The sequence below is a fragment of the Erythrolamprus reginae genome, chromosome 6 (genome assembly GCF_031021105.1).
Source record: "Erythrolamprus reginae isolate rEryReg1 chromosome 6, rEryReg1.hap1, whole genome shotgun sequence".
NCBI lineage: Eukaryota > Metazoa > Chordata > Lepidosauria > Squamata > Dipsadidae > Erythrolamprus > Erythrolamprus reginae.
The window spans coordinates 8,755,014-8,782,977 of record NC_091955.1 but is presented as its reverse complement, the minus strand read 5'-3'; the positions used below and the strand labels follow the sequence as shown (position 1 = coordinate 8,782,977).

The 27,964-nt window shown below is 44.3% G+C and overlaps 1 protein-coding gene across 2 annotated transcripts; it reads right to left on the bottom strand.

The window, feature by feature from the left end:
- Window positions 1-1,609: 1,609 nt before the first annotated feature.
- Window positions 1,610-26,141, bottom strand: FOXM1 (forkhead box M1). 2 transcript variants are annotated; one of them, XM_070755218.1, is made up of 8 exons: window positions 26,033-26,141; window positions 24,004-24,387; window positions 22,397-22,545; window positions 15,287-15,490; window positions 13,602-13,730; window positions 6,586-6,655; window positions 4,788-4,957; window positions 1,610-3,052 (listed from the first exon to the last, which is right to left on the bottom strand). In XM_070755218.1, the coding sequence occupies exons 2-8, from the start codon at window positions 24,353-24,355 to the stop codon at window positions 2,099-2,101; spliced, it is 2,028 nt and encodes a 675-aa protein (XP_070611319.1). In that variant the 5' UTR covers window positions 24,356-24,387; window positions 26,033-26,141; the 3' UTR covers window positions 1,610-2,098. The 2 variants fall into 2 exon arrangements, with proteins under 2 accessions (XP_070611319.1, XP_070611320.1); XM_070755219.1 differs by lacking the exon at window positions 26,033-26,141 and adding an exon at window positions 25,594-25,680.
- Window positions 26,142-27,964: the final 1,823 nt, after the last annotated feature.

Below are 27,964 nucleotides of genomic sequence, written 5' to 3'. Positions count from 1 at the left end.
CAAGGACTAACTCTGTATCGTTTTCCGAAACATCGGCCTCATTTCAATCTAGAGGCGACCGGTTTGAGTCGAGATTGCCGCGCCTCGATCCTGGCTTAATTGTTGCTCCCTTCTCAGGCATTCCTTCCTCAGGGGAGGCCAAAGCAGGGTTTTAAGAGGATAAGCTTATGGCGTGAAAGGACAGTTGGGTTTTATTGCTGTGGCGAGGGGCACGAACGCAGAGTGGCCTTGCTTAAAACACCTTCCCCAAAACCAGAGCAGGCCGCATCATTTTGATGGAGGACTACCTCCATTGAAAGCTCTTATCCAGAATTTTAACTAATCTACCACTAATATACCAGAATCTACCAGCTTAGAATGTCTTTTCGCTCTATATCTGGACCCCTTGGCTTCACTGCTTCAATTATCAGGGCAAACGGAACTATCCAATCGAGGAATTCAATCTACTTCCAGCTCCACAACCTCACGGGGGAGAAATACAGGGTGCGCTCCAAAAGTGATGCAATTATTTTTTTTTAAGTAATTTATTGTACAGATTTGCACAAACACTTAAAATTTTTCAAAGTACTGTCCTTGGGCCTCTACACATTTTTTCCAGTGACTCTGCCATGACCGGTACGCGCCCTGAAAGGAGTCTTCGGGGACCTCTTTGTCACAGCTGATTGGATCTCTTCTATGGATGAAAAACATACCTTGCCACAACGCGCTACGAGTCCGCGAGTTCCTGGCCAGACACCAGGTGCCAACGCTGCCCCACCCCTATAATCCTTACGTTGCCCCAGCAGACTTCTTTTTGTTCCCAGCCCTGAAATGAACCCATAGAAGAGATCCAATCAGCCGTGACGAAGACCTTGCGAGAGGTCCCTGAAGATTCCTTTCAGGGCGCGTACCGGTCATGGCAAAGTCACTGGAAAAAATGTGTAGAGGCCCAAGGACAGTACTTTGAAGAATTTTAAGTGTTTGTGCAAATCTGTTGAATAAATTACTATAAAAATAATAATTACATTACTTTTGGAATGCACCCTGTAATTTTTTTGCTCTGCCTGCCAGCTGAGACCAGCTTTTCAGCAAATCCTTGGAACCAAAGCAATGGCCCCTTAGAGTTTTTCTTTCAAGCTTCCTGTGCCTGGCAGCAGAAAAGACCCTTGTGGACTTTGTAGTTGCTTCTTGGCTATTTTAAGTGCTGGGCAATTCATGCCGAGGTGAAAGATGGTCTAGCTAGGCCTAAAAAACTGCAGCATTTTCTGGATATAAGCAAACCCCCCACTTCAGAGTCAGCCAAAATACGGCTCCTTCAAATATATCTCTTGATACGTTAGGCCAGGGGAGTCCCCAACCTACGTGGGCCGTAAGTAGTTTACAACCGGGCGATGGAAATGTCCGATGAATGGGCGCTCTGCACATCCTCACTTACACTAGCAGCGTGCGAGCACGGTACACATGCTCCATTTGTGTGAGTAGCAGGCACGCTGCTTGTGGAAATGGAGCTGGGGGCTCACCAGCCTCTTGTGCAAAGCACCCCCCCCCCCTTCTCCCACCGCCCAAGCTGGTCCTCAATGCTGGAAACATCGGGGAACTCCGGTTTAGGCTACACTGCAAAGTGGCGCTATTTATTTTTATTGTTTTCCGGCCGTCTGGCGGCCTTGAACCTATTGAGGCTTTTCAGACAGCGAGATAAGATTGGTATAGATCGGGCTCCTATTATTAGAATAAGTCAGGGGAAGAAACAAACTCCCCCACTTCCCAAAAACAGCATCAAATTTTTCAAGGCTAGGTAAGATGTGTAGCGCAGACGACTTTTCCACAGAATCAAACTTCCCGTTGAAAGAAGGAAGTTGTCTCCAAAACGATTGACGGCTCTGGAGCTTTTGACCCGAAACACACACACACCCTTTACAAGGTGTTGTAAATTTGCCCAAACCATCATCTAAGAAATAAACAAGCTGTAGGAAAATGGGACCAGGAGTTTTTTTCTTGCAAGGCTTGTTTGATCATTCATACTGGTGCCCTCTCGGTTAACCGAGAGGCGTATTTGCTGAAGTGCCAGTAAGAACATGCGGCATCGACGAGGTTATTTTCATCGAAGCCCGAATTGGCGTCATTTCAGCTGAGGAAGGAGCTGGGACCAGCTCAGATCGGCTTCCAGGTTGTCGTTCCCGGAGTCCGGAAAACTGATGTCTAACGAGAGCTTGCTCCAATTCTCGGGCATGTTATCCAAGGCCAAGTCTTCCAGGAGGGAATTGTTCCCTGCGAACTCGCAGGCGACTTTGTTGGACGTGGGAGAAGAAGTGTTCAAGAGCCCCGGGACGATATCCCCCGTTTCCGCATTCAGGAGTGGACCCCGGGGAGAATCGCCCAGGGATTGCCTCAAGGGGTTCTCGTTAAACTCCAGATCTAAATGATCCTGGAAGGACAAGAACGGCAAGGGTGAAGATCTCGGAGAGCTTTCATTGACCATCGGGGTCAATGTCCATGGGTCAGTAGGCGGCGGGGGCGTAGAGGGGCTTACGGGGGATTTATTTGGGGTGGAAGCAGTCGGCAACCTGCAAGTCCCTGGAGGTTCTTCTTCTGGGCTACAGACAAGGCTTCCTAGAGGTTCCTTCTGAGTGGAAGGACAATGTCCTAACGGGAAAGAAGTTGAGCCACTACTGAGTGGCAGAAGGAGAACCGGTTCTTCTGAGGAAGAGAGGGCTAAGTGCTGCTTCCTTCTGGATCGGCCCAATTCCCGCCTCTTTATCACCAGCTTGCCTTGGGGGGATGATTTGAGACCCATAACCTGTCTCTTTTGTTTCAAGGGGGATGCTTGGACACAGAGGTTCTTCTGCTCCTCGACAGTTCCCGCTGGTTCCTCTTTTACCGGCCATCTTGGGACGAAAGAGGAGACCCACCCGTCGCTCAGAACTCCCGCCCGTGGATTTCTGCCGTGTGTACAGCTGCCTTCCTCAAGAGGGCGCTGGAGGGTTAATGGAGAAGACTCTTCCCCACAGTAGGGTTCTTCCTTTATGGAACACGGAAGAGGCAACAAGACCGGGTTTTCGATGGAGTGTAGGATCTGCAAAACCAACAATGGAAAAGGAATGCTTAACTTTCTAATAATTGGGGATTTTAGTTTAATGGGATTGATTGATTGATTGATTAGATTTGTATGCCGCCCCTCTCCGTAGACATTGTATCATATTGTTTTCTTTTAGATGCTGTAAGCCGCCTCGAGTCCTTGGAGAGGGGCAGTCTATAAATCCAATCAATCAATCAATCAATCAATCAATTAATCAAAACAATATCCTTCATTTTTAGGCACATTTTCATAGAGGTCAGTTACCTTATAGGCATGGAAATCTATTTTGCCCTCTTAATCTGACCGTTGTCCTTAGCCTCCATTTATTCGGAGAGCTGCTATTTGAGCCAACAGGGATCGCCAACAACTTCTAGGGATGTGGTGGCGAACCACCAGGGATGTGGTATAATAATAATAATAATAATAATAATAATAATAATAATAATAATAATAATTTATTGGATTTGTATGCCGCCCCTCTCCGGAGACTCGGGGCGGCTAACAGCAATAATAAAACAATGTACAATAATAATCCAATAAATACTAAAAATGATTAAAAACCCATTAATATAAAAAAACCAAACATACATACAGGCATACCCATACATGAAATTGTAAAGGCCGAGGGGGAAAGAGCATCTCAATTCCCCCATGCCTGGCGGCAGAGGTGGGTTTTAAGTAGCTTATGAAAGGCAAGGAGGGTGGGGGCAATTCTAATCTCTGGGGGGAGTTGGTTCCAGGGGGCCGGGGCCGCCACAGAGAAGGCTCTTCCCCTGGGTCCCGCCAAGCGGCATTATTTAGTTGATGGGACTCGGAGAAGACCCACTCTGTGGGACCTAACCGGTCGCTGGGATTCCTGCAGCAGAAGGCAGTCCCTGAGATATTCTGGTCCGATGCCATGAAGGGCTTTATAGGTCATAACCAACACTTTGAATTGTGACCGGAAACTGATCGGCAACCAATGCAGACTGTGGAGTGTTGGAGTAACATGGGCATATTTGGGAAAGCCCATGATTGCTCTCGCAGCTGCATTCTGCACGATCTGAAGTTTCCGAACACTTTTCAAAGGTGTAGAGAGCATTACAGTAGTCGAGCCTCGAGGTGATGAGGGCATGAGTGACTGTGAGCAGTGACTCCCGGTCCAAGTAGGGCTGCAACTGGTGCACCAGGCGAACCTGGGCAAACGCCCCCCTCGCCACAGCCAAATGATGTTTCTCTAATGTGAGCTGTGGATCGAAGAGGACGCCCAAGTTGCGGACCCTCTCTGAGGGGGTCAGTAATTCCACCCCCAGGGTGATGGACGGACAGATGGAATTGTCCTTGGGAGGCAAAACCCACAGCCACTCCGTCTTATCAAGGTTGAGTTTGAGTCTATTGACACCCATCCAGGCCCCAACAGCCTCCAGGAACCAGCACATCACTTCCACTGCTTCGTTGACTGGACATGGGGTGGAGATGTAAAGCTGGGTATCATCGGTGTACTGATGATACCTCACCCCATGTCCCTGGATGATTTGAGCTGGCCGGCACACACATGCACATTGGAGCTGAGCTAGGACAACGGCTAGCATGCTAGCAAATACGGCTCCATGTGTCGTTTCTGGCACCCGTGCCATCGGTTCAGCTTCGCCATCACTGGGCTAGATCTAAGCGCTCCGCGGGGCTTGAGTTTGACACCTCAATCCAGACAAACCTGTACCCGAGAAAAAACAAGGAGAGGTGGGAGACTGACCTTTGGAACAGAGTGCTCTCCTGTGTTGATCTGCGGGGTCCCCAAAGCACTCTGGCCTGCAGGCAGAGGTAGCCTCAAAGGCAGCTGAAGATGAAACGGTTCGCTCGCTGGGAAGTGGATCGGAACCAAGTAGGAACTGACCCGTGGGAGCAAGGGTTTAATCCTCGGCCCTAGGAAAGGAAAAAAAAATCAGGCCCAAAGTCAGGAACGACACCTCGCCACTCCACCAAGCTATCTATCTATCTATCTATCTATCTATCTATCTATCTATCTATCTATCTATCTATCTATCTATCTATCTATCTATCCTAATCTAATCTTATCTATCTAATCTATCTAATCTATCTATCATCTATCTCTCTATCTCTCTATTGGATTTGCATGCCGCCCCTCTCCGGAGACTCGGGGCGGCTAACAGCAACCGAAACCGAACCCGTAGACAGAATCTTGCCAGACTAAACACTAAACACTATCTGCATCTATCATGTGCTGTGTAGATTACAGGAAGTCCTCAACTAACAAAGTCCCCAACTTACAACAGTTCGTTTAGTGACTCTTCAAAGTTCCAATGAAAATGGGACTCATGACCATTGTGAACGCTGACGACTGTCACACCAATCCCAAAGTCATGTGATCAGAATTCAGACACTTGGCAACTGATTCATATTTGGAAACATAGAAGATTGACGGCAGAAAAAGACCTCCTTGTCTATCTAGTTTGCCCTTATACTATTTCCTGTATTTTATCTTAGGATGTATATTTGTTTATCCCAGGCATGTTTACATTCAGTTACTGCGCATTTACCAACCACGTCTGTTGGAGGTTTGTTCCAAGCATCTACTACTCTTTCTGTAAAATATTTTCCCACGTTGCTTATTTTCCCCCCCAATTAACCTCAGACTGTGCCCCCTTGTTCTTGTGTTCACTTTCCTATTTAAAACACTTCCCTCCTGAACCTTATTTAACCCTTTAACATATGTTTCGATCATGTCCCCCCTTTCCCTTCTGTCCTCCAGACTATACAGATTGAGTTCATGAAGTCTTTCCCGATAGGTTTTATGCTTAAGACCTTCCACCATTCTTGTATGTATGTATGTATGTATGTATGTATGCATGTATGTATGTATGTATGTATTTATTTATTAGATTTGTATGCCGCCCCTCTCCGAAGACTCGGGGTGGCTAACAATAAAAAAACAATGTAAACAAATCTAATATTAAAAATAATTTTAAAAAACCCAATTTAAAGAATCATTCAAAAATACAAGAATACCATGAATAAATTCTATAAGCCTAGGGGGAAGTGAAATTTCAATTCCCCCATGCCTGACAACAGAGGTGGGTTTTAAGGAGCTTGCGAAAGGCAAGGAGGATGGGGGCAACTTTGATATCTGGGGGGGAGCTGGTTCCAGAGCGTCGGGGACGCCACAGAGAAGGCTCTTCTCCTGGGTCCCACCAAATGACATTGCTTAGTCGACGGGACACGGAGAAGGCCAACTCTGTGGGACCTAACCGGTCGCTGGGATTCGTGTGGCAGAAGGCGGTCCCGGAGATATTCTAGTCCGATGCCATGAAGGGCTTTATAGGTCATAACCAACACTTTGAATTGTGACCGGAAATTGATCGGCAACCAATGCAGACTGTGGAGTGTTGGTGTAACATGGGCATGTCTGGGGAAGCCCATGATTGCCTATTTAGCCCCTCTTTGGACCCATATCTTTTTGTAGGCGAGGTCTCCAGAACTGAACGCAGTATTCCAAACGTGGCCTCACCAGCGCTCTATACAAACCTACTTACTGGAAGTCTGGGATTCCGCTTTGGTGACTTTCAAGTTCTTCTGCAGATCCAGAGTTGGACGTTTCTGTTGCTGCATTAAGAGACACAAGAGAAAGGAAAAGTGAGGGTCCAGTGGTTTGGGACCGGTGGAAGGTCAAGTGAATTTGATAGAGGACTGGGGGAACTTCGGCGAGCCAGCCGTGTGCTGCAGCTGCCAAAAAAAGTCAACACAATCCTAGGCTGCATTAACAAAAGGATAGAATCAAGATCACAAGAAGAGTTAATGCCACTTAATGCTGCACTGGTAAGGCCACGCTTAGCATATTGCATGCAGTTTTGGTCACTACGATATTAAAAAAAAATGCAGAGAAGAGCAACAAAAATGATTAGGGGACTGGAGGCTAAAACATACGAAAAGTAGGACCAGGGGAGACATGATAGCAGTGTTCCAATATCTCAGGGGTTGCCACAAAGAAGAGAGAGTCAAGCTATTCTCCAAAGCATCTCCAAAGAACAAAAAGCAATGGGTGGAAACTAATCAAAGAGTATAAATCCTTCCCTGCCCCACCATAGAAACATAGAAGATTGACGGCAGAAAAAGACCTCATGGTCCATCTAGTCTGCCCTTCTACTATTTCCTATATTTTATCTCAGGGTGGTTATATGTTTATCCCAGGCATGTTTAAATTCAGTGACTGTGGATTTACCAACCACATCTGCTGGAGGTTTGTTCTAAGCATCTACTCCTCTTTCACTGAAATATTTTCTCACGTTGCTTCTGATCTTTCCCCACAACTAACCTCAGATTGCACCCCACCCCTTGTTCTTGTGTTCACTTTCCTATTAAAAACACTTCCCTCCTGAACCTTATTTAACCCTTGAACATATTTAAATGTTTCGATCGTGTTCCCACTTTTCCTTCTGTCCTCCAGACTATACAGATTGAGTTCATGATTCAGATTGAGTTTTTCCTGATACGTTTTATGCTTAAGACCTTCCACCATTTTTGTAGCCCGTCTTTGGACCCGTTCAGTTTTGTCAATATATCTTTTTGTAGGTGAGGTCTCCAGAACTGAACACAGGATTCTAAATGTGTTCAGTATTCCAAATTCCTTATATGTCCAATCTCACTTGGGCAATAAAGAATTCTATTCTATTCTATTCTAATTATTTGCATTTTTTTTATATTGCATGAAACCACGGGTCCTCAAGCTACAGCCCCATGGCACGTACCTGCAATGAAGTTTGATGCTTAAGACCTCCCACCATTTTTGTCGCCCGTCTTTGGACCCGTTCCATTTTATCAATCTCTTTTTGTAGGTGAGGTCTCCAGAACTGAACACAGTATTATTCCAAATGTGGTCTCACCAGCGCTCTATACAGCGGGATCACCATCTCCCTCTTCCTGCTTGTTATACCTCTAGCTATGCAGCCAAGCATCCTACTTGCTTTTCCTACTGCCCGACCACACTGCTCACCCATTTTGAGACTGTCAGAAATCACTACCCCTAAATTCTTCTCTTCTGAAGTTTTTGCTAACACAGAACTGCCAATACAATACTCAGATTGAGGATTCCTTTTCCCCAAGTGCATTATTTTACATTTGGAAACATTAAACTGCAGTTTCCATTGCTTTGACCATTTATCTAGTAAAGCTAAATCATTTACCATATTACGGACGCCTCCAGGAATATCAACCCTATTGCACACTTTAGAGTCATCGGCAAATAGGCAAACCTTCCCTACCAAACCTTCCCCTATGTCACTCACATATTAAAAAGAATAGGACCCAGAACAGACCCTTCTCTTTTGAAGTTTTTGCTAACACAGAACTGCCAATACAACTGCCATCCAGTCAGAGCTGAAGAACCTTCTTGGATGAGAAGCGAAACGCCTTCAAAGACAAACCAGAATATCTAGTCGCCTCTTGAAAAAGGACCTTGGAATAAATCATAACCTGGTTGACTGAGACTCTCCACAGAGCACCAGCATCTATGAATTTTCCAGTGGAAAAAAAGATGGAGACTGTTTTGATTCTCGTCCAATGAAAAAGAGGAAAGGGATGGTTCCCCACTCTGATTGGTCAACAGAAAAACCGACGGACCACATTCTTCTCTCAGTCTCCTGCCCAGGTTTTTCTCTGCGTCAGTCTGTCATCCGATGCCATTTCTCTCATTCACCTTGTCATGGAGATTAAATTTGGACGGGTCTAAAATAATGCTGAGGCCTCCTTTTTTGGGAAGGGCAAGATCCTTCATGCCACTTTGACTACCGCTATGAGAGACAGCACTTTTTCATTTTTTCTAGACTATAAATAGATTTATTTTCCCCAAAGTCTTTGAAATTCTGCCCAAGTCGTGCTCCTAAGAGAGTTCTTAGAAGGGAACTCGATAAAATAAAATAAAAAAAGACCACCCTGGAAAAGGCTTGATGGCTTTTAACATGCACTGCTCAAAAATAATAACAACTAGACACAAGAGCAGTTTTTTTCCGAACGCCCTCACTCTACTAAACAAATAATTCCCTCAACACTGTCAGACTTTCTACTAAATCTGCACTTCTATTCTACTAGTTTTTCTCATCATTCCTTTCACCCATTTCCTCCCATGTTGACTGTATGACTGTAACTTGTTGCTTATATCCTAAGATTTTTATTAATATTGCTTCTTCATTGCTTATTTGACCCCTATGACAATCATTGTCGTACCACATGATTCTTGACAAATGTATATTTTATTTTATGTACGCTGAGAGCATATGCACCAAGACAAATTCCTTGTGTGTCCAATCACACTTGGCCAATAAAAATTCTATTCTATTCTATTCTAAAGGGAACACTTAAACAACACAATATAATTCCAAGTAAATCAAACTTCCGTGAAATCAGACTGTCCATTTAGGAAGCAACACTGATTGACAATCAATTTCACATGCTGTTTTGAGCATTCAACTCTGTACAGAACAAAGTTATTCAATGAGAATATTTCATTCATTCAGATCTACCCTGTCTCCCCGAAAATAAGACGTACCCCGAAAGCAAGGCATGTCAGAGGTTTTGCAGAATTTGCTAATATAAGGCACCCCCCGAAAATAAGGCGTAGTCAAGTTTACATACGGTACGGTGGAAAAACATACGGTACCATTCAAAGCTGTTCATAGCGGTACTGTAATAATGTGGCGTCCCCTGCTGGCCCCTTCCATCGCTTTGTACCGTCCAGTACAGCAGACACAGTCTGCTGCTGTCTCACCGCCATTACAGTCTCCACTACAGTGGCTAGACTGTAGTGCCTCTGGTGGCCGGAAGCTGCAATAGCGGGAGTATACTGTTGTACCATATAAATGTCGTCGTTTGTGTGTGTGGGTGCCATACTGACAGGTACCGTACCGTAATCAGTGTACCGTACGGTACACTTTCTTTGGGGGTGTCAGCTTTTCTGCCTGTGAATTTGTCTTATTTGAGAAATATAAGGCACCCCCAAAAAATAAGACGTAGCACAACTTTTGGAGCAAAAATTAATATAAGACAGTGTCTTATTTTCGGGGAAACATGGTAGGATGTGTTCTTTGAGTGTGTACACATCTTTAGAATACAGTAATCCCTCGTTACTTCGCGGTTCATCTTTTGCGGATTTGCTACTTCACGGGTTTTCAAAGGGGGCTTAAATCCATTTAAAATTTTAAATAGATTAAAAATTCATAAAATTCTTCTACAGTACTACTGTACTCTATTAAAGAAACTGGTAGGATATCACATGTAGTTCCCGCTGAGAAACATTATAGAATGACTGTTTAAAGCAAAGTGTAGGTTTTAAAAGTCAAAACACTCGTTAAATACATAAAAAATATCTTTCCTCTACTTCACGGAAATTTGTTTTTCATGGGTGGTCTTGGAACGCAACCCCTGCGAAAAACGAGGGATCACTGTAATAGAATAAACGTGCAAAGACTTAGGGCTGGAAAAAAAATTTCTTCGCGGACAGTAGCAATTAAAAAGTCTGGAATCCTGTAAGAGCCAGCAAGATTGTTAGCGCCTCATTAATAGAATGCCACCCAGTTTAACCATGAATCTTATATTAACCTCAACAAAAACAGGCAGCTGAACGTGTCAGAAAAGACTCCATTACAGGTGCCCAAATCCTCCACAAGCACAACCAACAATTTCTTTAAAGCAACACCACAATTTCGCTGTCTGGATGAGCTTTCAGACTTCTTATTTCTCATAACACCAGTAACCTTATTCGGACATTTCTCCAGGGATAGTACTGCTACTACAGGATTAACTAAGGGGTGAATGTCATCATACTGATGAAACAACCTTGCAAGCGGTTCAATTATTGATCCTCGGGGAGCAGTGACACAAGAGCAAAGGGGGCCTGTTCTGGCCCAACTCCCAAAGCACGGCCAACTCTCTGAATTCAATCAACGATGCCTTTTATTAGGAGCACCGGCAGTCTCGGCAAAACGTTTCTCTCTCGCTGCAGGCAAACAAGTCTGACGGACAGGGAGAGGAATAGTTATCTGCCACATCTATTCATCTCTGCCTTTTATCCCCAGAGCTAGGGTGGGGCTTCCGTCCCAAGGACCAGCCCATAGATTTCCATTGCTCTCCATTCTTTGGCCTTCTCTGCATCCCTGCGTCACGCGCAGGACCCAAGCTGTTCCTCCTCTTCTTCATGAGCTACCTCCAGAACTGAGGGCAGACGGATGGCCCATAATCTTCTCTCTCTCTCTTCCTCTCTCTCCCCCAACTCCATTTCCTCTTTCCCCTCTTCCTGGCCAGGAAGGACGTCTCCATGACATCAAAGCTCCTCCCCTGGAATTCCCTATTGGAATTCTCCACCTCCGTTTGAGCCTCCCGACCGGCCGACAGCTCTGCGGCTCTTCCGCGAAGGTGACAGCCGGCCAGTAGCGCTTCTCGGCGTTCTCCCGAACCCAAACGCCGAACCCTTTGCTGAACCTCCGGGTTCGGGAGAATGCCGAGAAGCCCCCCGGCTGTTTCAGAAGGTGATAGACGGGTGGCGGCGCATCTCGGCGGCCTCCCAAACCCAAACCCGAACTTTTGTCAGACTTCCAGGTTCAGCGTTCGCGGCGGCGGGTTCATAAGGCGAAAAAAGTTCATAAGAGGCAAAAAATTCCGAACCCCGGGTTCATATCTCGAAAAGTTCGTATGACGAGGGGTTCGTATCACAAGGTACTACTGTAATTGTTAGCATTCCACACTGGGCTAACCAATGTTAGAATACCAAACTTCAAACAGAGTATATGTGGCAGGGGTGGTTGTTCAGCCAATAACACAGACAAAATATAGTAAGGTATAAATATTATTTACAATGACCAGTGATGGCGAACCTATGGCATGGGTACCACAGGCGGCACGCGGAGCCATATCTACTGGCACCCAAGCTGTTTCCCTAGCTCAGCTCCAATGTGCATATGTGTGCCTGCCAGCTGATTTTTGGCTCAGAGGCGCTATATTAATCAGACAAGAAAGAAAGAAAGAAAGAAAGAGAGAGAGAAAAGGAAAGGGAGAAAGAGAAGGAAGGAAAAAGAGAGAAACAAAGAAACAAAGAAAGGGAGAGAGAGAGAAGGAGAAAGAAGGAAAAATAAAGGAAAGGGTGAAAGAGAAGGAAGGAAAGAGAGAGACAAAGAAAGAAAGAAAGAAAAGGAAAGGAAAGGGAGAAAGGGAAGGAAGGAAAAAGAGAGAAAGAAAGAAAGGGAAAGAGAGAAGGAGAAAGAGAGAAAGAAAAATAGAGAAGGAAAGGGAGAAAGAGAATGAAGGAAAAAGAGAGAGAGAGAGAGAAAGAAAGAAAAAAGAAAGAAAGGGAGAGAGAGAGAGAGGAGAAAGAAGGAAAAATAAAGGAAAGGGTGAAAGAGAAGGAAGGAAAAAGAGAGAGAGAGAAAGAAGGAAGGAAAGGGAGAGAGAGAAGGAGAAAGAAAGAACAAACAAAAGACAGAAAGAAAGAAAGAAAGACTTTTTACACCATTCCCACCATTTTTAAAAGCTCAAAAAAAGAAGCAGAGTTGGATTACTTTGTCTCTTTACCTTTCTCTAGGCCTCTAAATAAATCTAACCAAACACACTTTGGTTCTGTTCATGATGAAAGTCAGCTCTTCTTCATAAATACTTAAGAAGTGTAGTCCTCGATTTATGACAACGGTGCCCAAAATTTAAGTTGCTAAACGAGACGGCTGTTCAGCGAGTATACAAATTGTTCCTGCTGCTGGCTGACAATATGCCCCCTTTCCACTTAAGATATCACTTAGATAAAACAGTAACAAGCATTGGGAACGTTCCTCCCCTATGTTCTGCCGGACTCTCTGGTAGGAGCCTCCCAAAAATTCAAAGGTACAAATTTCAGACACACACACATGTTTGAAAATTCAAAACAATGTTCTTTATCACAAAATTCAAAATAAACTACGCACTCTTTTTGTATTGCAAAGAGCACTCGTCCCAAAACAACCTGGTAGTTTGTACAAGTCCCTTATCAGTTCGTAAGTACTTAGCTTGCAGCTGTGAAGAAAGTCACAGCCCTTCTTCTTCCACGAAGTGAAACACACTTTGATCTGCTTTGGTTTCAAAATGGTGAAAAGTCAACAAAGGCCGGAGTCAGCAAGACATTCATGAAGCACAACGATCAGATAATTCTCCACAACGGCCAAACCCACACGCTGCTATTTATAGCAGCAGCACTAATTACAGCAGCCCCACCCAACCACAGGTGGACTCATTTTCTCTTGTAATAATCCTTCAGTTGTTGTCTCCTATGCATCACTCTACGCATGCGTGGATGTGTCATTAATTCTTGTTCAGAATCCATAGATGATACAGATGATTGATCTCCTCCTGGGCTGTCTGCCAAACTCTCCTCCTCCCTGTCACTCATGCCTCCTTGGTCAGAGGAGACTTCATCAGCAGATTCCACTGGAAGCAAAACAGGCCTGCAGCATGTGGATATCTCCTCCACATCCACCTGCACATTCCTTGGGGCAGGAGCTGGGCCAAAGCTAACTACAACACCCTACCTGGTACTCACCTTGAACACCTGGTCCAGCGTTAGGTAGCGGTTTGCTTCAGGGTGAATGGTCCAGAATGCAATCTTCCCATTGGCGGATGTCTCCCGAACGAACATGTCATGAAGGGAAAGGTTGTGACGGACGGAGTTCTACGTTGCAAAGATAAAACGTTCATTGGTTTTGACGACAAAACAGATAGCCGGGTTAAGAGGGTAAGAAATGCACAAAGTCGGAACTACGTCGTTCTCACATTACTGGGTCCTGCCTGTTCTCTGTTCTATCCAGTTAATTATATATTTATATTTTTATATATTTATTAGATTTGTATGCCGCCCCTCTCCGAAGACTCGGGGCGGCTCACAACACAATACACAATGTACAAATCCAATATTAAAAAAAAATTTATTAAAACCCCAATCTGAAGTTAGTTGGGGGAAAGATCAAAATCAACATGAGAAAATATTATTTTACTGAAAGAGTAGTAGATCCTTGGAACAAACTTCCAGCAGACGTGGTTGGTAAATCCACAGGAACTGAATTTAAACATGCCTGGGATAAACATACAGTGGTACCTCATCTTACGAACACCTCTTCTAACAAACTTTTCAAGATACGAACCCGGTGTTTAAGATTTTTTTGCCTCTTCTTCCGAACTATTTTCACCTTATGAACCCAAGCAGCTGCTGCTGGGATGAAGGGGTTTCTTTTTTTCCCCTTTTTTGAAGAAAGAAAAGGGAGGGGCTGCTTGGGGGAGGAAAAATTTTGCAGAGAACAACGTGCTTGCAAAGGAACTGAAAGGGTGTCTTTTTAAGAAAGAAAAGGGAGGAGGGAGGGGCAGCTTGAGGGAGGAAAATTTTTGCAGAGAACAACGTGCTTGCAAAGGAACTGAAAGGGTGTCTTTTTAAGAAAGAAAAGGGAGGAGGGAGGGGCAGCTTGAGGGAGGAAAAATTTTGCAGAGAACAACGTGCTTGCAAAGGAACTGAAAGGGTGTCTTTTTAAGAAAGAAAAGGGAGGATGGAGGGGCAGCTTGAGGGAGGAAATTTTTTGCAGAGAACAAGGTGCTTGCAAAGGAACTGAAAGGGTGTCTTTTGAAGAAAGAAAAGGGAGGGGCGCCCCCCTTGCCTTTCTTCCTTCCCACTCACCCTTTAGCCTAGCCTTGCTTCTTCCACCCGCCCCCTTTAGCTGCTCCTCCCTGCCCTCTGTTCGCCTCCCTTCTAAAGTTTCGGATTTTCCTGAAGGATTTGCACGCATTATTTGCTTTTACATTGATTCCTATGGGAAACATTGTTTCATCTTACGAACTCTTCACCTTACGAACCTCCTCCTGGAACCAATTAAGTTCGTATGATGAGGTACCACTGTATATCCATTGTAAGATAAAATACAAAAAATAGTATAAGGGCAGACTAGATGGACCATGAGGTCTTTTTCTGCCGTCAGTCTTCTATGTTTCTATATTTTTACATGATTTTCCCTGACTTTTAAACATTTTAATAGAGTTTAGTTCCCCCCCCCTGATTTATTCCATTTGTTTTCACGATTTCCCTGATAATTCTGACATTTCCCAAACCGCCAATTTCCCTAATAATTCCCTGATTTCTCTGTTTTTCCAGGTTGGCTGGACACCCTGAATAATAATATTTTACAAGAATGACTCGTCGCCTTTTCCGATAAACGTTCCTTTACAGGTCAGAAGATGTCTTACCTTCCAGCCCGGCTTGGCCACGTGCCTGAAATAGGGGAAATGATCCTCAAACCAGGCGTAGATGTCTTTGAGCATCATGCGCTTCTTCTCCGTGCTGTTGATGGCGAACTGGATCATGGCCATGTACGAGTAGGGAGGCCGTTCGGAGAAAGACTCCTTCCACAACGCAGAGGAGACGGAGGCGGCTGTGGGGCTTCCCTCCGACTGCGATGCGGAAACAGAAAAAAAGTCCAAATTCAGAAAAAGGCATCCTACGAAAATCCTCTAAAACAGTGATGGCGAACCTTTTTTGGTTCGGGTGTCGAAAGGGCGTGTGTTTGCGTGTATTTGTATTATTTATTAGATTTGTATGCCGCCACTCTCCGCAGACTCAGGGCGGCTCCCAACAGTGACAAAAACAATATACAGTGGTACCTCGAGATACGAGTTTAATTCGTTCCGGACCTGGGCTCTTAAGTCGAGCAGCTCTTATCTCGAACGACTTTTCCCCATAGGAATTAATGTAAATAATTTTAATTGGTTCCAGCCCTCAAAAAACTCACAAAGTTAGTCTAAATTATGCAGAAAGACATGTTTTTAATGAAGAAATGTACATGTACATATAAATGAATAATGAAGTTTCTTTCACTTAACTTGTAAACTTTCTTAAACTTTTAAATTTACATATGTTCAACTTCTCTGCCACCCAATCCTGTAGGACAGAGGTCCCCAACCCTTTTTGCACCAGGGACCGGCTTTAAGCGATCAAGAGAGGAATGGGTGAATGAATGGATGGAGGGTGGGAAGGAAGGAAGGAAAGAGGGAAGGGACAGGAACAGAGGAAGGAAGCAAGGAAACTTATGAAAGGGGAGAGTAAGAGAGGAATGAGTGAAGGGAGGGAGGGAGGGAAGAAGGTGGGAAGGAGAAAGAAAAGAAGAAATAGAGGAAGGGAAGGTAAAAGAGAGAAAGAAAAAGAGCAAGAAAGAAAGCAAGCAAGAAAGAAAGAAAGAAAGGGGGAAGGGACAGGAACAGAGGAAGGAAGCAAGGAAACTTATGAAAGGGGAGAGTAAGAGAGGAATGAGTGAAGGGATGGAGGGAGGGAAGAAGGTGGGAAGGAGAAAGAAAAGAAGAAATAGAGGAAGGGAAGGTAAAAGAGAGAAAGAAAAAGAGCAAGAAAGAAAGCTGCAAGCACCCCCCCCCGAGCCCCCCAGGCCGGCTGCAACCTTTTAAAACACGCGCGCCGCTTCGCAGCTGTCTCCTGAAGCCGAACGCGGAAGTTAGCGTTTGGCTTCAGGAGACAGCTCCTTGGCGCTTGTATCTCGAATTTGGGCTTGTAAGTAGAACAAAAATATCTCTCCCCTCCCAGCTCTTATCTCGAGTTGCTCTTAAGTAGAGCAGCTCTTATGTCGGGGTTCCACTGTATATTGACAAATCTAATAATTAAAATCTAAGATAACAATTACACATTTAAAAAATCTAAAAGCAAGGAACCCCAATATAAAAAGCATACATACAGTCATATCATGCACTAGAACTACATAGGCAGGGGGAGATGTCTCAGTTCCCCCACGCTTGACGACAGAGGTGGGTTTTAAGGAATTTACAAAAGGCAAGGAGGGTGGGGGCAGTTCTAATCTCCGGGGGGAGTTAGTTCCAGAGGGCCGGGGCCGCCACAGAGAAGGCTCTTCCGCTGGGCCCCGCCAAACGACATTGTTTTGTTGACGGGACCCGGAGAAGACCCACTCTGTGGGACCTAACCGGTCGCTGGGATTCGTGCGGCAGAAGGCGGTCTCGTAGATACCCTGGTCCGGTGCCATGAAGGGCTTTATAGGTCACTTTGAATTGTGACCAGAAACTGATCGGCAACCAATGCAGACTGCGGAGTGTTGGTGTTACATGAGCATTTTTGGGAAAGCCCATGATTGCTCTCGCAGCTGCATTCTGCACGATCTGGAGTTTCCGAACACTTTTCAAAGGTGGCCCCATGTAGAGAGCGTTACAGTAGTCGAGCCTCGAGGTGATGAGGGCGTGAGTGACTGTGAGCAGTGACTCTCGGTCCAAATAGGGCCGCAACTGGTGCACCAGGCGAACCTGGGCAAATGCCCCCCTCGCCACAGCTGAAAGATGTTTCTCTAATGTGAGCTGTGGATCGAGGAGGACGCGCAAGTTGTGGACCCTCTCCGAGGGGGTCAATAATTCCCCACTCAGGGTGATGGACAGACAGATGGAATTGTCCTTGGGAGGCAAAACCCACAGCCACTCCGTCTTATCAGGGTTGAGTTTGAGTCTGTTGACACCCACCCAGGCCCCAACAGCCTCCAGACACCGGCACATCACTTCCACTAGCACATGCACGCGTGCCCCCAGTAATTCCCTCCCCTCCCCGTGCATGCGTATCCCCCCACACTGCCCCCCTCCGTCCCTGCGCATGTGCACAGGCAGGGGTGGGTAGCAGGCAGGACGGGGTGGAACACAGTTCCACCCATGGAAATGAAGATGCGTGCACAACTCCAGCTGATCGGCGGCTGTCACTTCCTGGATTACTGGTCTCGTCTCGTCTCTCCCCGTTTTTCCCTGCTGCTGCTGCTGCGTCTACGCTCTTTGCTTTTTTCCTCTTTCCTCCTTCCTGGCCTCGGACAAGCTTTCCTCTCTCCTGCCCGGCTCCCCTCTAACCTCACACGGCCACCTCCCACCTGAGGTGCAAGTAGAAGGCATGGGGAGAAACGGCGCTGGCAGCATTAATGCTTCTGGCAGCACTTGTTCGCCTAGCCACCCAGTCTGAGGCAAGGGGGGCCAACCCAGGAAGGAGAGCGCGGGAAACACGAAGCAAATTGTCCCCCCAGCGAGCGACACTGGTAAAGTTGTAAGTCGAGGACTTAATAGTTCACTTGAACCATGATGATCGTTCAAGCCACTCCCACCTGGTCACATGGCCGGCAAGTGAGCCCTACCCAGTCACATAACCATTAAGCCACACCCACAAAATAAGCCAGTAAAAGTTTTGGTTGCCCATTACCCACAGCGTGGCAGTAAAAGTTTTGGTTGCCCATTACTGCGCACAGGCCTCAATGAAGCCTAGGAGGGTGACAAAACAGCCAAACCAGAAGTTCGGAAAAACCGACTCAAGGTTAAAAGGTGACAGCCGGGCGGCGGGGCTTTCCAGCGGCCTCCCGAACCCGAACTTTTGCCGAACCTCCGGGTTCGGCATTCAGGAGGCCGCTGAGAAGCCCCGCCGCCCGGCTGTCACCTTTTAAAACAGTCGTGGGGCTTCTCGGCAGCCTCCCGAACGCCGAACCCGGAAGTTCAGGTTTGGCGTTCGGGTTCAGGAGGACGCTGGGAAGGCCCCCCCCCCGGCTGTTTCGAAAGGTGACAGCCAGGCAGCGGCGTTTTTTTGCGGGGGGGTTTTCCGTTGCACGGATTAATGGATTTTACATTGTTTCCTATGGGAAACAATGTTTCGTCTTACGAACTTTTCGTCTTACGAACCTCCCCCTGGAACCAATTAGGTTCGTAAGACGAGGTGTTACTGTATTTTTCTTTCTCCTGATGAAGAACAGCTCAACCTCTTCCCACCTAGAGCAATTCCTCCGCGCATAATTCACGGTGTTGCATCTACCCTTTTAACTTTCTAAAAAGACATCGGCCTACGTGTTTGATGCGCTCTTTGTGAAGACAGGTGATGGGAAATTTTGAGTCATCCTGCCACACGCTGCATTTGAAAGCCTGACTCACTGAGGTTCCTTCCCGGTGGGCTTATGAAACTGCGGGGAATTAGTAGGAAGAGAGTGGATGAACGAGGGCTGGCAAGGGCCCAACGAGAGGTCATCTAGTCCAACCCCCCTTTGTCCAGAGAGGAAGTGCTATACCATTTCGGACAAATGGCACTTCGACCTATTTTTAAAAATGTTATTTTTTAAAAGACAAAAGAAAAGAGCCATGAGATTTGATTCTGGAAATCCTCCACTTTTCCTGAATTCCATTCATTGGTGGTAGAGTATCAAAAATAGAGGAGGAAGAGGAGGAAGAGAGAAACGAGGAAGAAGGAGGAGGAGGAGGGAGAAGGAAAAAGGAGGAGAAAGAGGAGGGAAATGAGGAAGAAGGAGGTGAAAGAAGAAGGAGGAGGAGAAATAGGAAGAGAAGGGAAACGAAAGAGGAGGAAGGGGAAGGAAGGAGGAGGAAGAAGGAGAAGTAGTGCTACTACTAGTATAGTGTAGTAGTAGTAGTAGTAATGGAAGAGGGGGAAGGGAGGAGAGAAGAGGAGGAGGAAGAAAAGAAGGAGGAAAAGGAAGGGAGGAGGAAGAAGAAGAGGAGGGGGAAGTAGTAGTAATAGTAGTAGTAGTGGAGGAAGGGAGGAGGGAAGAGCAGGAGGAGGAGGAGGAGACGAGAAAAGACGTGGACTTCCAAGTCTTTAGCACAGTAGAAAACACTGTATTTTTCGGAGTATAAGACGCCCCCCTCCCCTCCGAGAGTGAAAATCTGAGTGTGCCTTATACTCCTAATGTAGCCCCGCTCAGCGTGAAAAAAAGCCTCTGAAATGGAGCTTCAAAAAAAAAATTTCAGAGGCAGGGGGGGAAAAACCCAGGCACAGAGCTCACGACCAATGAACCTATTGCTAAAATTCACCTTTGGGAACAGCTGACTGGGGCCATTCCAGGAGGCCGACCTATCAGCCAATCAGCTTTTTGCTTATTTTCTTCCCCCAAAACTACGGTGCGTCTGATAGTCCAAAAAGGCTTACTCTCTCTCTCCCGGGCCTCTGCGCCATTGGCCAACCTGTGCTTGGCTTGAAAGCTGGTCCCTTAGAAAATGGCCAGAGGTTGCCCTTCTCATGCCATTAACCCAATGATGGTGAACCTTTTTTCAGGTGCCAAAAGAGCATGAGCACACGCTGTCATGTATGCACAAGTGCCCACACAAACAGCTCCCCCCCCCCCCCGGAGGCTGGAAACGGCCTGTTTCCCAACTTCTGGTGGGCCCAGTAGGCTCCTGTTTTCACAGTTCTCAGGCTCCAAGGGCTTCCCTGGAGCCAGGGGAGGGTAAAAACACCCTCCCCACCCCACCCAGAGGCTCTCTGGAAGCCACAAATGCCCTACCAGAGCCTCTGGGCAAGTCAAAAACCAGATGGCTGGCACACACATGAACACTGGAGCTGAGCTAGGGCAACGGCTCGCGTGCTAGCAAATATGACTCTGCGTGCCACAGGCTCACCATCACTGCATTAATTAATTAATTAATTTATTATTTATTAATCAGATTTGTATGCCGCCCCTCTCCGCAGACTCGGGGCGGCTCACAGCAACAACAATACAATGTAAACAAATCTAATATTTCTGACAGTCTCAAAATGGGTGAACAGTGCAGTCAGGCGGTAGGGAAAGCAAGTAGGATGCTTGGCTGCATAGCTAGAGGTATAACAAGCAGGAAGAGGGAGATTATGACCCCGCTATATAGAATGCTGGTGAGACCACATTTGGAATACTGTGTTCAGTTCTGGAGATCTCACCTACAAAAAGATATTGACAAAATTGAACGGGTCCAAAGACGGGCTACAAGAATGGTGGAAGGTCTTAAGCATAAAACGTATCAGGAAAGACTTAATGAACTCAATCTGTATAGTCTGGAGGACAGAAGGAAAAGGGGGGACATGATCGAAACATTTAAATATATTAAAGGGTTAAATAAGGTCCAGGAAGGACGTGTTTTTAATAGGAAAGTGAACACAAGAACAAGGGGACACAATCTGAATTAGTTGGGGGAAAGATCAAAAGCAATATGAGAAAATATTATTTTACTGAAAGAGTAGTAGATCCTTGGAACAAACTTCCAGCAGACGTGGTAGATAAATCCACAGTAACTGAATTTAAACATGCCTGGGATAAACATATATCCATCCTAAGATAAAATACATAAAATAGTATAAGGGCAGATTAGATGGACCATGAGGTCTTTTTCTGCCGTCAGACTTCTATGTTTCTAATATTTAAGTTAATTTAAAACCCCAATTTAGAAACCAATCATACATACTAGCATACCGTGCATAAATTTTATAAGCCTAGGGGGAGGGAAAGTATCAATTCCCCCATGCCTGATGACAGAGGTGGGTTTTAAGGAGCTTACGAAAGGCTAGGAGGGTGGGGGCAACTCTGATATCTGGGGGGAGTTGGTTCCAAAGGGTCAGGGTCGCCACAGAGAAGGCTCTTCCCCTGGGTCCCGCCAAACAACATTGTTTAGTTGACGGGACCTGGAGAAGGCCAACTCTGTGGGACCTAACTGTTCGCTGGCAGAAGGCGGTCCCGGAGATATTCTGGTCCGGTGCCATGAAGGGCTTAATCTGACACACACACCCAGACATCTGGATATATCTGGGTGTCTGCCCCATGAAACCTCCAGTCTGGTAGAAGCTTCATGTTTCAGGCCTCAAGCGTTGTTAATCTAACCCTACATAGCTTCTGCTCTGGAAATCTCACACTACTTTCCAGAGCTTACAAAACTTTCGCCAGACCCATCCTCGAATCACAGCTCATCTGTTTGGAACCTATATCGCACCTCAGACATTAACACCCTTGAAAATGTCCAAAGATACTTCACCAGAAGAGCCCTTCACTCCTCCACTCTAAACAGAATATCCTATGAGACTAGACTTTCAATCCTGAGCCTAGAAAGCTTAGAACTACGACGCCTTAAACAAGATCTAAGTATTGCCCACAAGATCGTAGGCTGCAATGTCCTGCCTGTCAAAGACTACTTCAGCTTCAACCACAACAACACAAGAGCACACAACAGATTCAAGCTCAATATTAACCGCTCCAAACTTGACTGTAGAAAATACGACTTAAGTAATCGGGTTGTCGAAGTGTGGAACTCATTATCGGACTCCGTAGTATCATCCCCTACCCCCCAATATTTTACCCTTAGACTATCCACGGTTGACCTCTCCAGATTCCTAAGAGGTCAGTAAGGGGCGTGCATAAGAGTGCTTTCCGTCCCCTGTCCTATAGTCTCTCCTATATCTCGTATTTCTTCTCTACTATATCCTCTATAACCTTCATTGTGTATTATTGTGTATTGGACAAAATAAATAAATAAAATAAATGTAAGGCTGCCGTCTGGGCTCTCTGGCCCTTTGTTTACCTTGATTGATTTAAATTTGGGGGTCTGGTTTTCCTTCTCGGTTTCTTTTTTCAGGTTACAGGTGCTCAGCGGCGTCGAAGTCATCTTCCCCAGCCACTGGATGTTGGTCAGGCTGCTGTCCAGGCCAGAGTTGGCTCCCTCCTCGCTGCCTACGTGGATACAAAACTCAGAGTTTTTAGGCTGTATTTATTTATTTATTTATTTATTTATTTATTATTTAGATTTGTATGCCGCCCCTCTCCGCGGACTGTGCTGTCAATCCTTCAAGAGGGAGCTTGAACGTTCGCCTTTCGGCCGAAAGAGGTTCAGTATAACTACGAGAGGGATCTTAAAAGTGGATGACCACTTAAATATAGCATTATAGCAATAGCATTTAGACTTATATACCACTCCATAGTGCTTTTACAGCCCTCGCTAAGCGGTTTACAGAATCAGCGTATTGCCCCCATCAATTTGGGTCTTCATTTTTTTTTAATAAAGTTTATCAATTTTTCATTTAAAAAAAGAAAATAATAAATACAGTAAGTAGTTCTGCATTGGTACATTCTTGCATATTTTTCTTTTGAGCTTTGTTACGATTTGTAAACTTATATACCGGTATATTTAATCGCTCTGCACTTAATCTTATTTTAATAAAATAAATAATATACTTATATCTTATACTATTATGCTGAATATCTGTACATTATACATACATACATACATACATACATACATACATACATACATACATACATACATATTTATACTGTTTATGTATCTTTTTCTTTTATATATAGAGGGTATATGCACCAAAGACAAATTCCTTGTGTCTCCAATCACCCTTGTCCAATAAAGAATCATAGAAACATAGAAGACTGACGGCAGAAAAAGACCTCATGGTCCATCTAGTCTGCCCTTATACTATTTCTTGTATTTTATCTTAGGATTGATATATGTTTATCCCAGGCATGTTTAAATTCAGTTACTGTGGATTTACCAACCACGTCTGCTGGAAGTTTGTTCCAAGGATCTACTACTCTTTCAGTAAAATAATATTTTCTCATGTTGCTTTTGATCTTTCCCCCAACTAACTTCAGATTGTGTCCCCTTGTTCTTGTGTTCACTTTCCTATTAAAAACACTTCCCTCCTGAAACTTATTTAACCCTTTAACATATTTAAATGTTTCGATCATGTCCCCCCTTTTCCTTCTGTCCTCCAGACTATACAGATTGAGTTCATGAAGTCTTTCCTGATACGTTTTATGCTTAAGACCTTCCACCATTCTTGTAGCCCGTCTTTGGACCCGTTCAATTTTGTCAATATCTTTTTGTAGGTGAGGTCTCCAGAACTGAACATATTCTATTTTACCCTATTCCATATTTTCTATTCTATTTTATTCCATTCCATATATTCTATTGTATTCTATTCCTATTCCATATACGCTATTATTATTCCATTCCATATATTTTATTCTATTCCATTCCATATTTTCTGTCCTATTCTATTCTATACATATTCCATATATTCTATTATTATTCCATTCCATATTTTCTGTTCTATTCTTAATCCATTCCATATATTCTATTCTATTCTCATGGCCCATCATACAAAACGGTCTACCTACTGTTTGTTTCCTGTTCTTGGCTCCTCAAAGTTTGGGAGGCCAAAAAGTCCGACTCTTCCGGGGTCATGGCCCACATCCCAGCTATTTTTTCTTCCTCGGGGGCCCCGTGGCTCCCTTCTTCTTCAGCTCCGGCTATGTTCTGCAACGGCCTGGTCTCCTGGCCCAGAGAGCTACCAGATAGACTCCCCAAGCCTGGGTCTTTCCTAGGAGACTGTTCAATGGAGATCCCTTGCTGCTCCTGCTTGACCCGGCCAGCTGGGCTGCCAGCTTCTTCGTCGTCCTCTGCAGGGCTGCCCAGCAGAGAGGGCTTCCTTTTCTTCAGGATCAGCGGCTGGTGAGACTGGCTCTTCATGCTGGATACACATCGGGGAGGCAGAACGGATCCTGTAATAATAATTTATTCATTTATTGGACTTGTATGCCGCCCCTCTCCGTAGACTCGGGGCGGCTAACAACCATAATAAAAAACAGCATGTAAATCCAATACTAAAACAACTAAAAAACCCTTATTGTAAAACTAATCATACATACAAACAAACATACCATGCATAAATTGTAAAGGCCTAGGGGGAAAGAGTATCTCAGTTCCTCCATGCCTGACGGCAGAGGTGGGTTTTAAGGAGCTTACAAAAGGGGAGGAGGGTGGGGGCAATTCTAATCTCCGGGGGGAGTTGGTTCCAGAGGGCCGGGGCCGCCACAGAGAAGGCTCTTCCCCTGGGCCCCGCCAAACAACATTGTTTAGTTGACGGGACCCGGAGGAGGCCAACTCTGTGGGACCTAACTGGTCGCTGGGATTCGTGCAGCAGAAGGCGGTCCCTGAGATATGGACCATTTGACTATGGGACTGAACGATCAAAAGGACTCAGATTACTATATTACTTGGACGAACTGGTACAATTTGGATGGAGAAAAGGCAAATGAACAGTAAGTGATAGAATGTCATAAATGTACAAATGTAAAAATGAACCATCTATCAATGTAATGTAAATATAGGGATGTCCGAGTCTGCAGAGAGGGGCAGCATACAAATCGAATGAATTATTATTATTATTATTATTATTATTATTATTATTATTGTTGTTGTTATGTTAACTCACCTGAAAGTATTAAAGTATTATGTAAATATCAAAAATCAATTAATAATAAAATTAATAATAATAATCATCATCATCATCATCATCTCCAGCCGATATGAGATATGATTGGGTTGGATGAATGTGTGTGAGTGTACAGGGTCTTTATTGCTATATTTAATGTTGTACGCCACCCTGAATCGCCTCGAGAAATCTAATAAATAAATGAATGAATGAATAAATAAAAATAATATGATAATAATATGATAATAATAACAATAACAACAATAATAATAATAATAATAATAATAATAATAATGTGTGAATGTGCAGAAATGGACCCTTTGACTATGAAACTGAACGATCAAAAGGACTCAAGATTACTATATTACTTGGATGAACTGGTACAATTGGATACAAAAATAGAAAGGCAAATCAACAATAAGTGATAGAATGTCTGCAAATGTAAAAATGAACAATATATGAATGTAGTGTAAATATATCTATGTTGACCCACCTGAAAGTATTAGAAAGTATTATGTAAATATCAAAAATCAATAAAAATAAAATTGAAAATAATAATAATAATAACAACAACAATGATAATAAAAATAATTAAAAAAATAAAATTTTAAATTAAAAAAAAAATAAAAGTTTGTCTCAGATCCGATCTGCCTTGGGGCAAACCGGTGGAGGGAGGTGGGGAGGCGACAAGGCAAGTGGATCCCGCCTCCTCGGGGATCCCACTGATTTTTTCCGGTTGGGTGATCCTCCCAGGGGCGTAGAGGGGGAATCACTCTGGGCTTTCCCGGGCAAAGAGAGCATCGATCCTGGGCTATGAATGCAACGCGAGGCCACGGAATCCTCCCCGCCGTTCGGCAGCCGCTTCCACAACGGCTCCCTCCCGCAAGGCCTTCCTTCCTTCCTCCCTCCCTGCCTGCGCGGAGGGCTCTTACCGGCCGCTCTTCCAACGGGCTTCCAATGCGAGGCGAGGCCGGAGCAGCCGAGCGAACGATTGCGGCTCCGCGGATCGATTTGAATTTCCCGCCGGCAAGTTCGCTGCGGTCACGTGGGCGGGCGGCGCGGCCAATGGGAGAAAGGGGCGGGGCCGGGCTACCTTGACTGGAGATACTGCTTCAGTCGCTGCTGCGGCGCGGACGAGCAGTGGGAGGACGTAAAAGCGCAGCTTCCCCGGCCTGGTGCTTCCCGGAACGGGGAGAAACATAGATAGTCCCCAACTGACCACGGTTCATTTAGTGACCGTCCAAAGTGACCACGTGGCTGAGGACAAGTGACTTGCAACGTTTTTTTTGAAGAAAAAACAATTGCTGCCAACCTGCTTTCTTGAGGACTTGTATATTAAGTACCGCAGTCAAAAAGAGGGCAGTAAAATTACATTGCTCAAAAAAAAATAAAGGGAACACTTAAACAACACAATATAACTCCAAGTAATAATAATAATAATAATAACGCAACTATTTTACTACATTAGTAAGATTATATGATTCTATAATAATACATTTACAGTGGTACCTCGAGATACGAGTTTAATTCGTTCCGGACCTGGGCTCTTAAGTCGAGCAGCTCTTATCTCGAACGACTTTTCCCCATAGGAATTAATGTAAATAATTTTAATTGGTTCCAGCCCTCAAAAAACTCACAAAGTTAGTCTAAATTATGCAGAAAGACATGTTTTTAATGAAGAAATGTACATGTACATATAAATGAATAATGAAGTTTCTTTCACTTAACTTGTAAACTTTCTTAAACTTTTAAATTTACATATGTTCAACTTCTCTGCCACCCAATCCTGTAGGACAGAGGTCCCCAACCCTTTTTGCACCAGGGACCGGCTTTAAGCGATCAAGAGAGGAATGGGTGAATAAATGGACGGAGGGTGGGAAGGAAGGAAAGAGGGAAGGGACAGGAACAGAGGAAGGAAGCAAGGAAACTTATGAAAGGGGAGAGTAAGAGAGGAATGAGTGAAGGGAGGGAGGGAGGGAAGAAGGTGGGAAGGAGAAAGAAAAGAAGAAATAGAGGAAGGGAAGGTAAAAGAGAGAAAGAAAAAGAGCAAGAAAGAAAGCTGCAAGCACCCCCCCAGCCCCCCAGCCCGGCTGCAACCTTTTAAAACACGCGCGCCGCTTCGCAGCTGTCTCCTGAAGCCGAACGCGGAAGTTAGCGTTTGGCTTCAGGAGACAGCTCCTTGGCGCTTGTATCTCGAATTTGGGCTTGTAAGTAGAACAAAAATATCTCTCCCCTCCCAGCTCTTATCTCGAGTTGCTCTTAAGTAGAGCAGCTCTTATGTCGGGGTTCCACTGTATATTATTATTATTATTATATTAATATTATACAGTATAAGGTTATATTATATAATATATTGCTCAGAAAAATAAAGGGAACACTTAAACAACACAATATAACTCAAGTATATAACAATATAACTCCAAGTAATAATAATAATAATAATAATAATAATAATAATAATAATGCAACTATATTACTATAATAACATTATATAAGATTATATGATTCTATAATAATACATTTATATTATTATAATAATATTATATAAGATTATATTATATAATATATTGCTCAGAAAAATAAAGGGAACACTTAAACAACACAATATAACTCAAGTAGATAACAATATAACTCCAAATAATAATAATAATAATAATAATAATAATAATAATAATAATGCAACTATATTACTATATTAACATTATATAAGATTATATGATTCTATAATAATACATTTATATTATTATAATAATATTATATAAGATATTATATAATATATTGCTCAGAAAAATAAAGGGAACACTTAAACAACACAATATACTGTAATTCCAAGTATATAACAATATAACCAAGTAATAATAATA

Excerpts from the sequence above, each read along its gene's own strand:
- FOXM1 (XM_070755218.1), bottom strand. The coding sequence starts at position 24,355 with ATGAAGAGCCAGTCTCACCAGCCGCTGATCCTGAAGAAAAGGAAGCCC. Across the intron at positions 15,491-22,396 it reads CCAAATTTAAATCAATCAAG|TCGGAGGGAAGCCCCACAGC; the intron begins GTAAACAAAGGG and ends TCCGCATCGCAG. Across the intron at positions 3,053-4,787 it reads GAGAGCACTCTGTTCCAAAG|ATCCTACACTCCATCGAAAA; the intron begins GTCAGTCTCCCA and ends TTGGTTTTGCAG.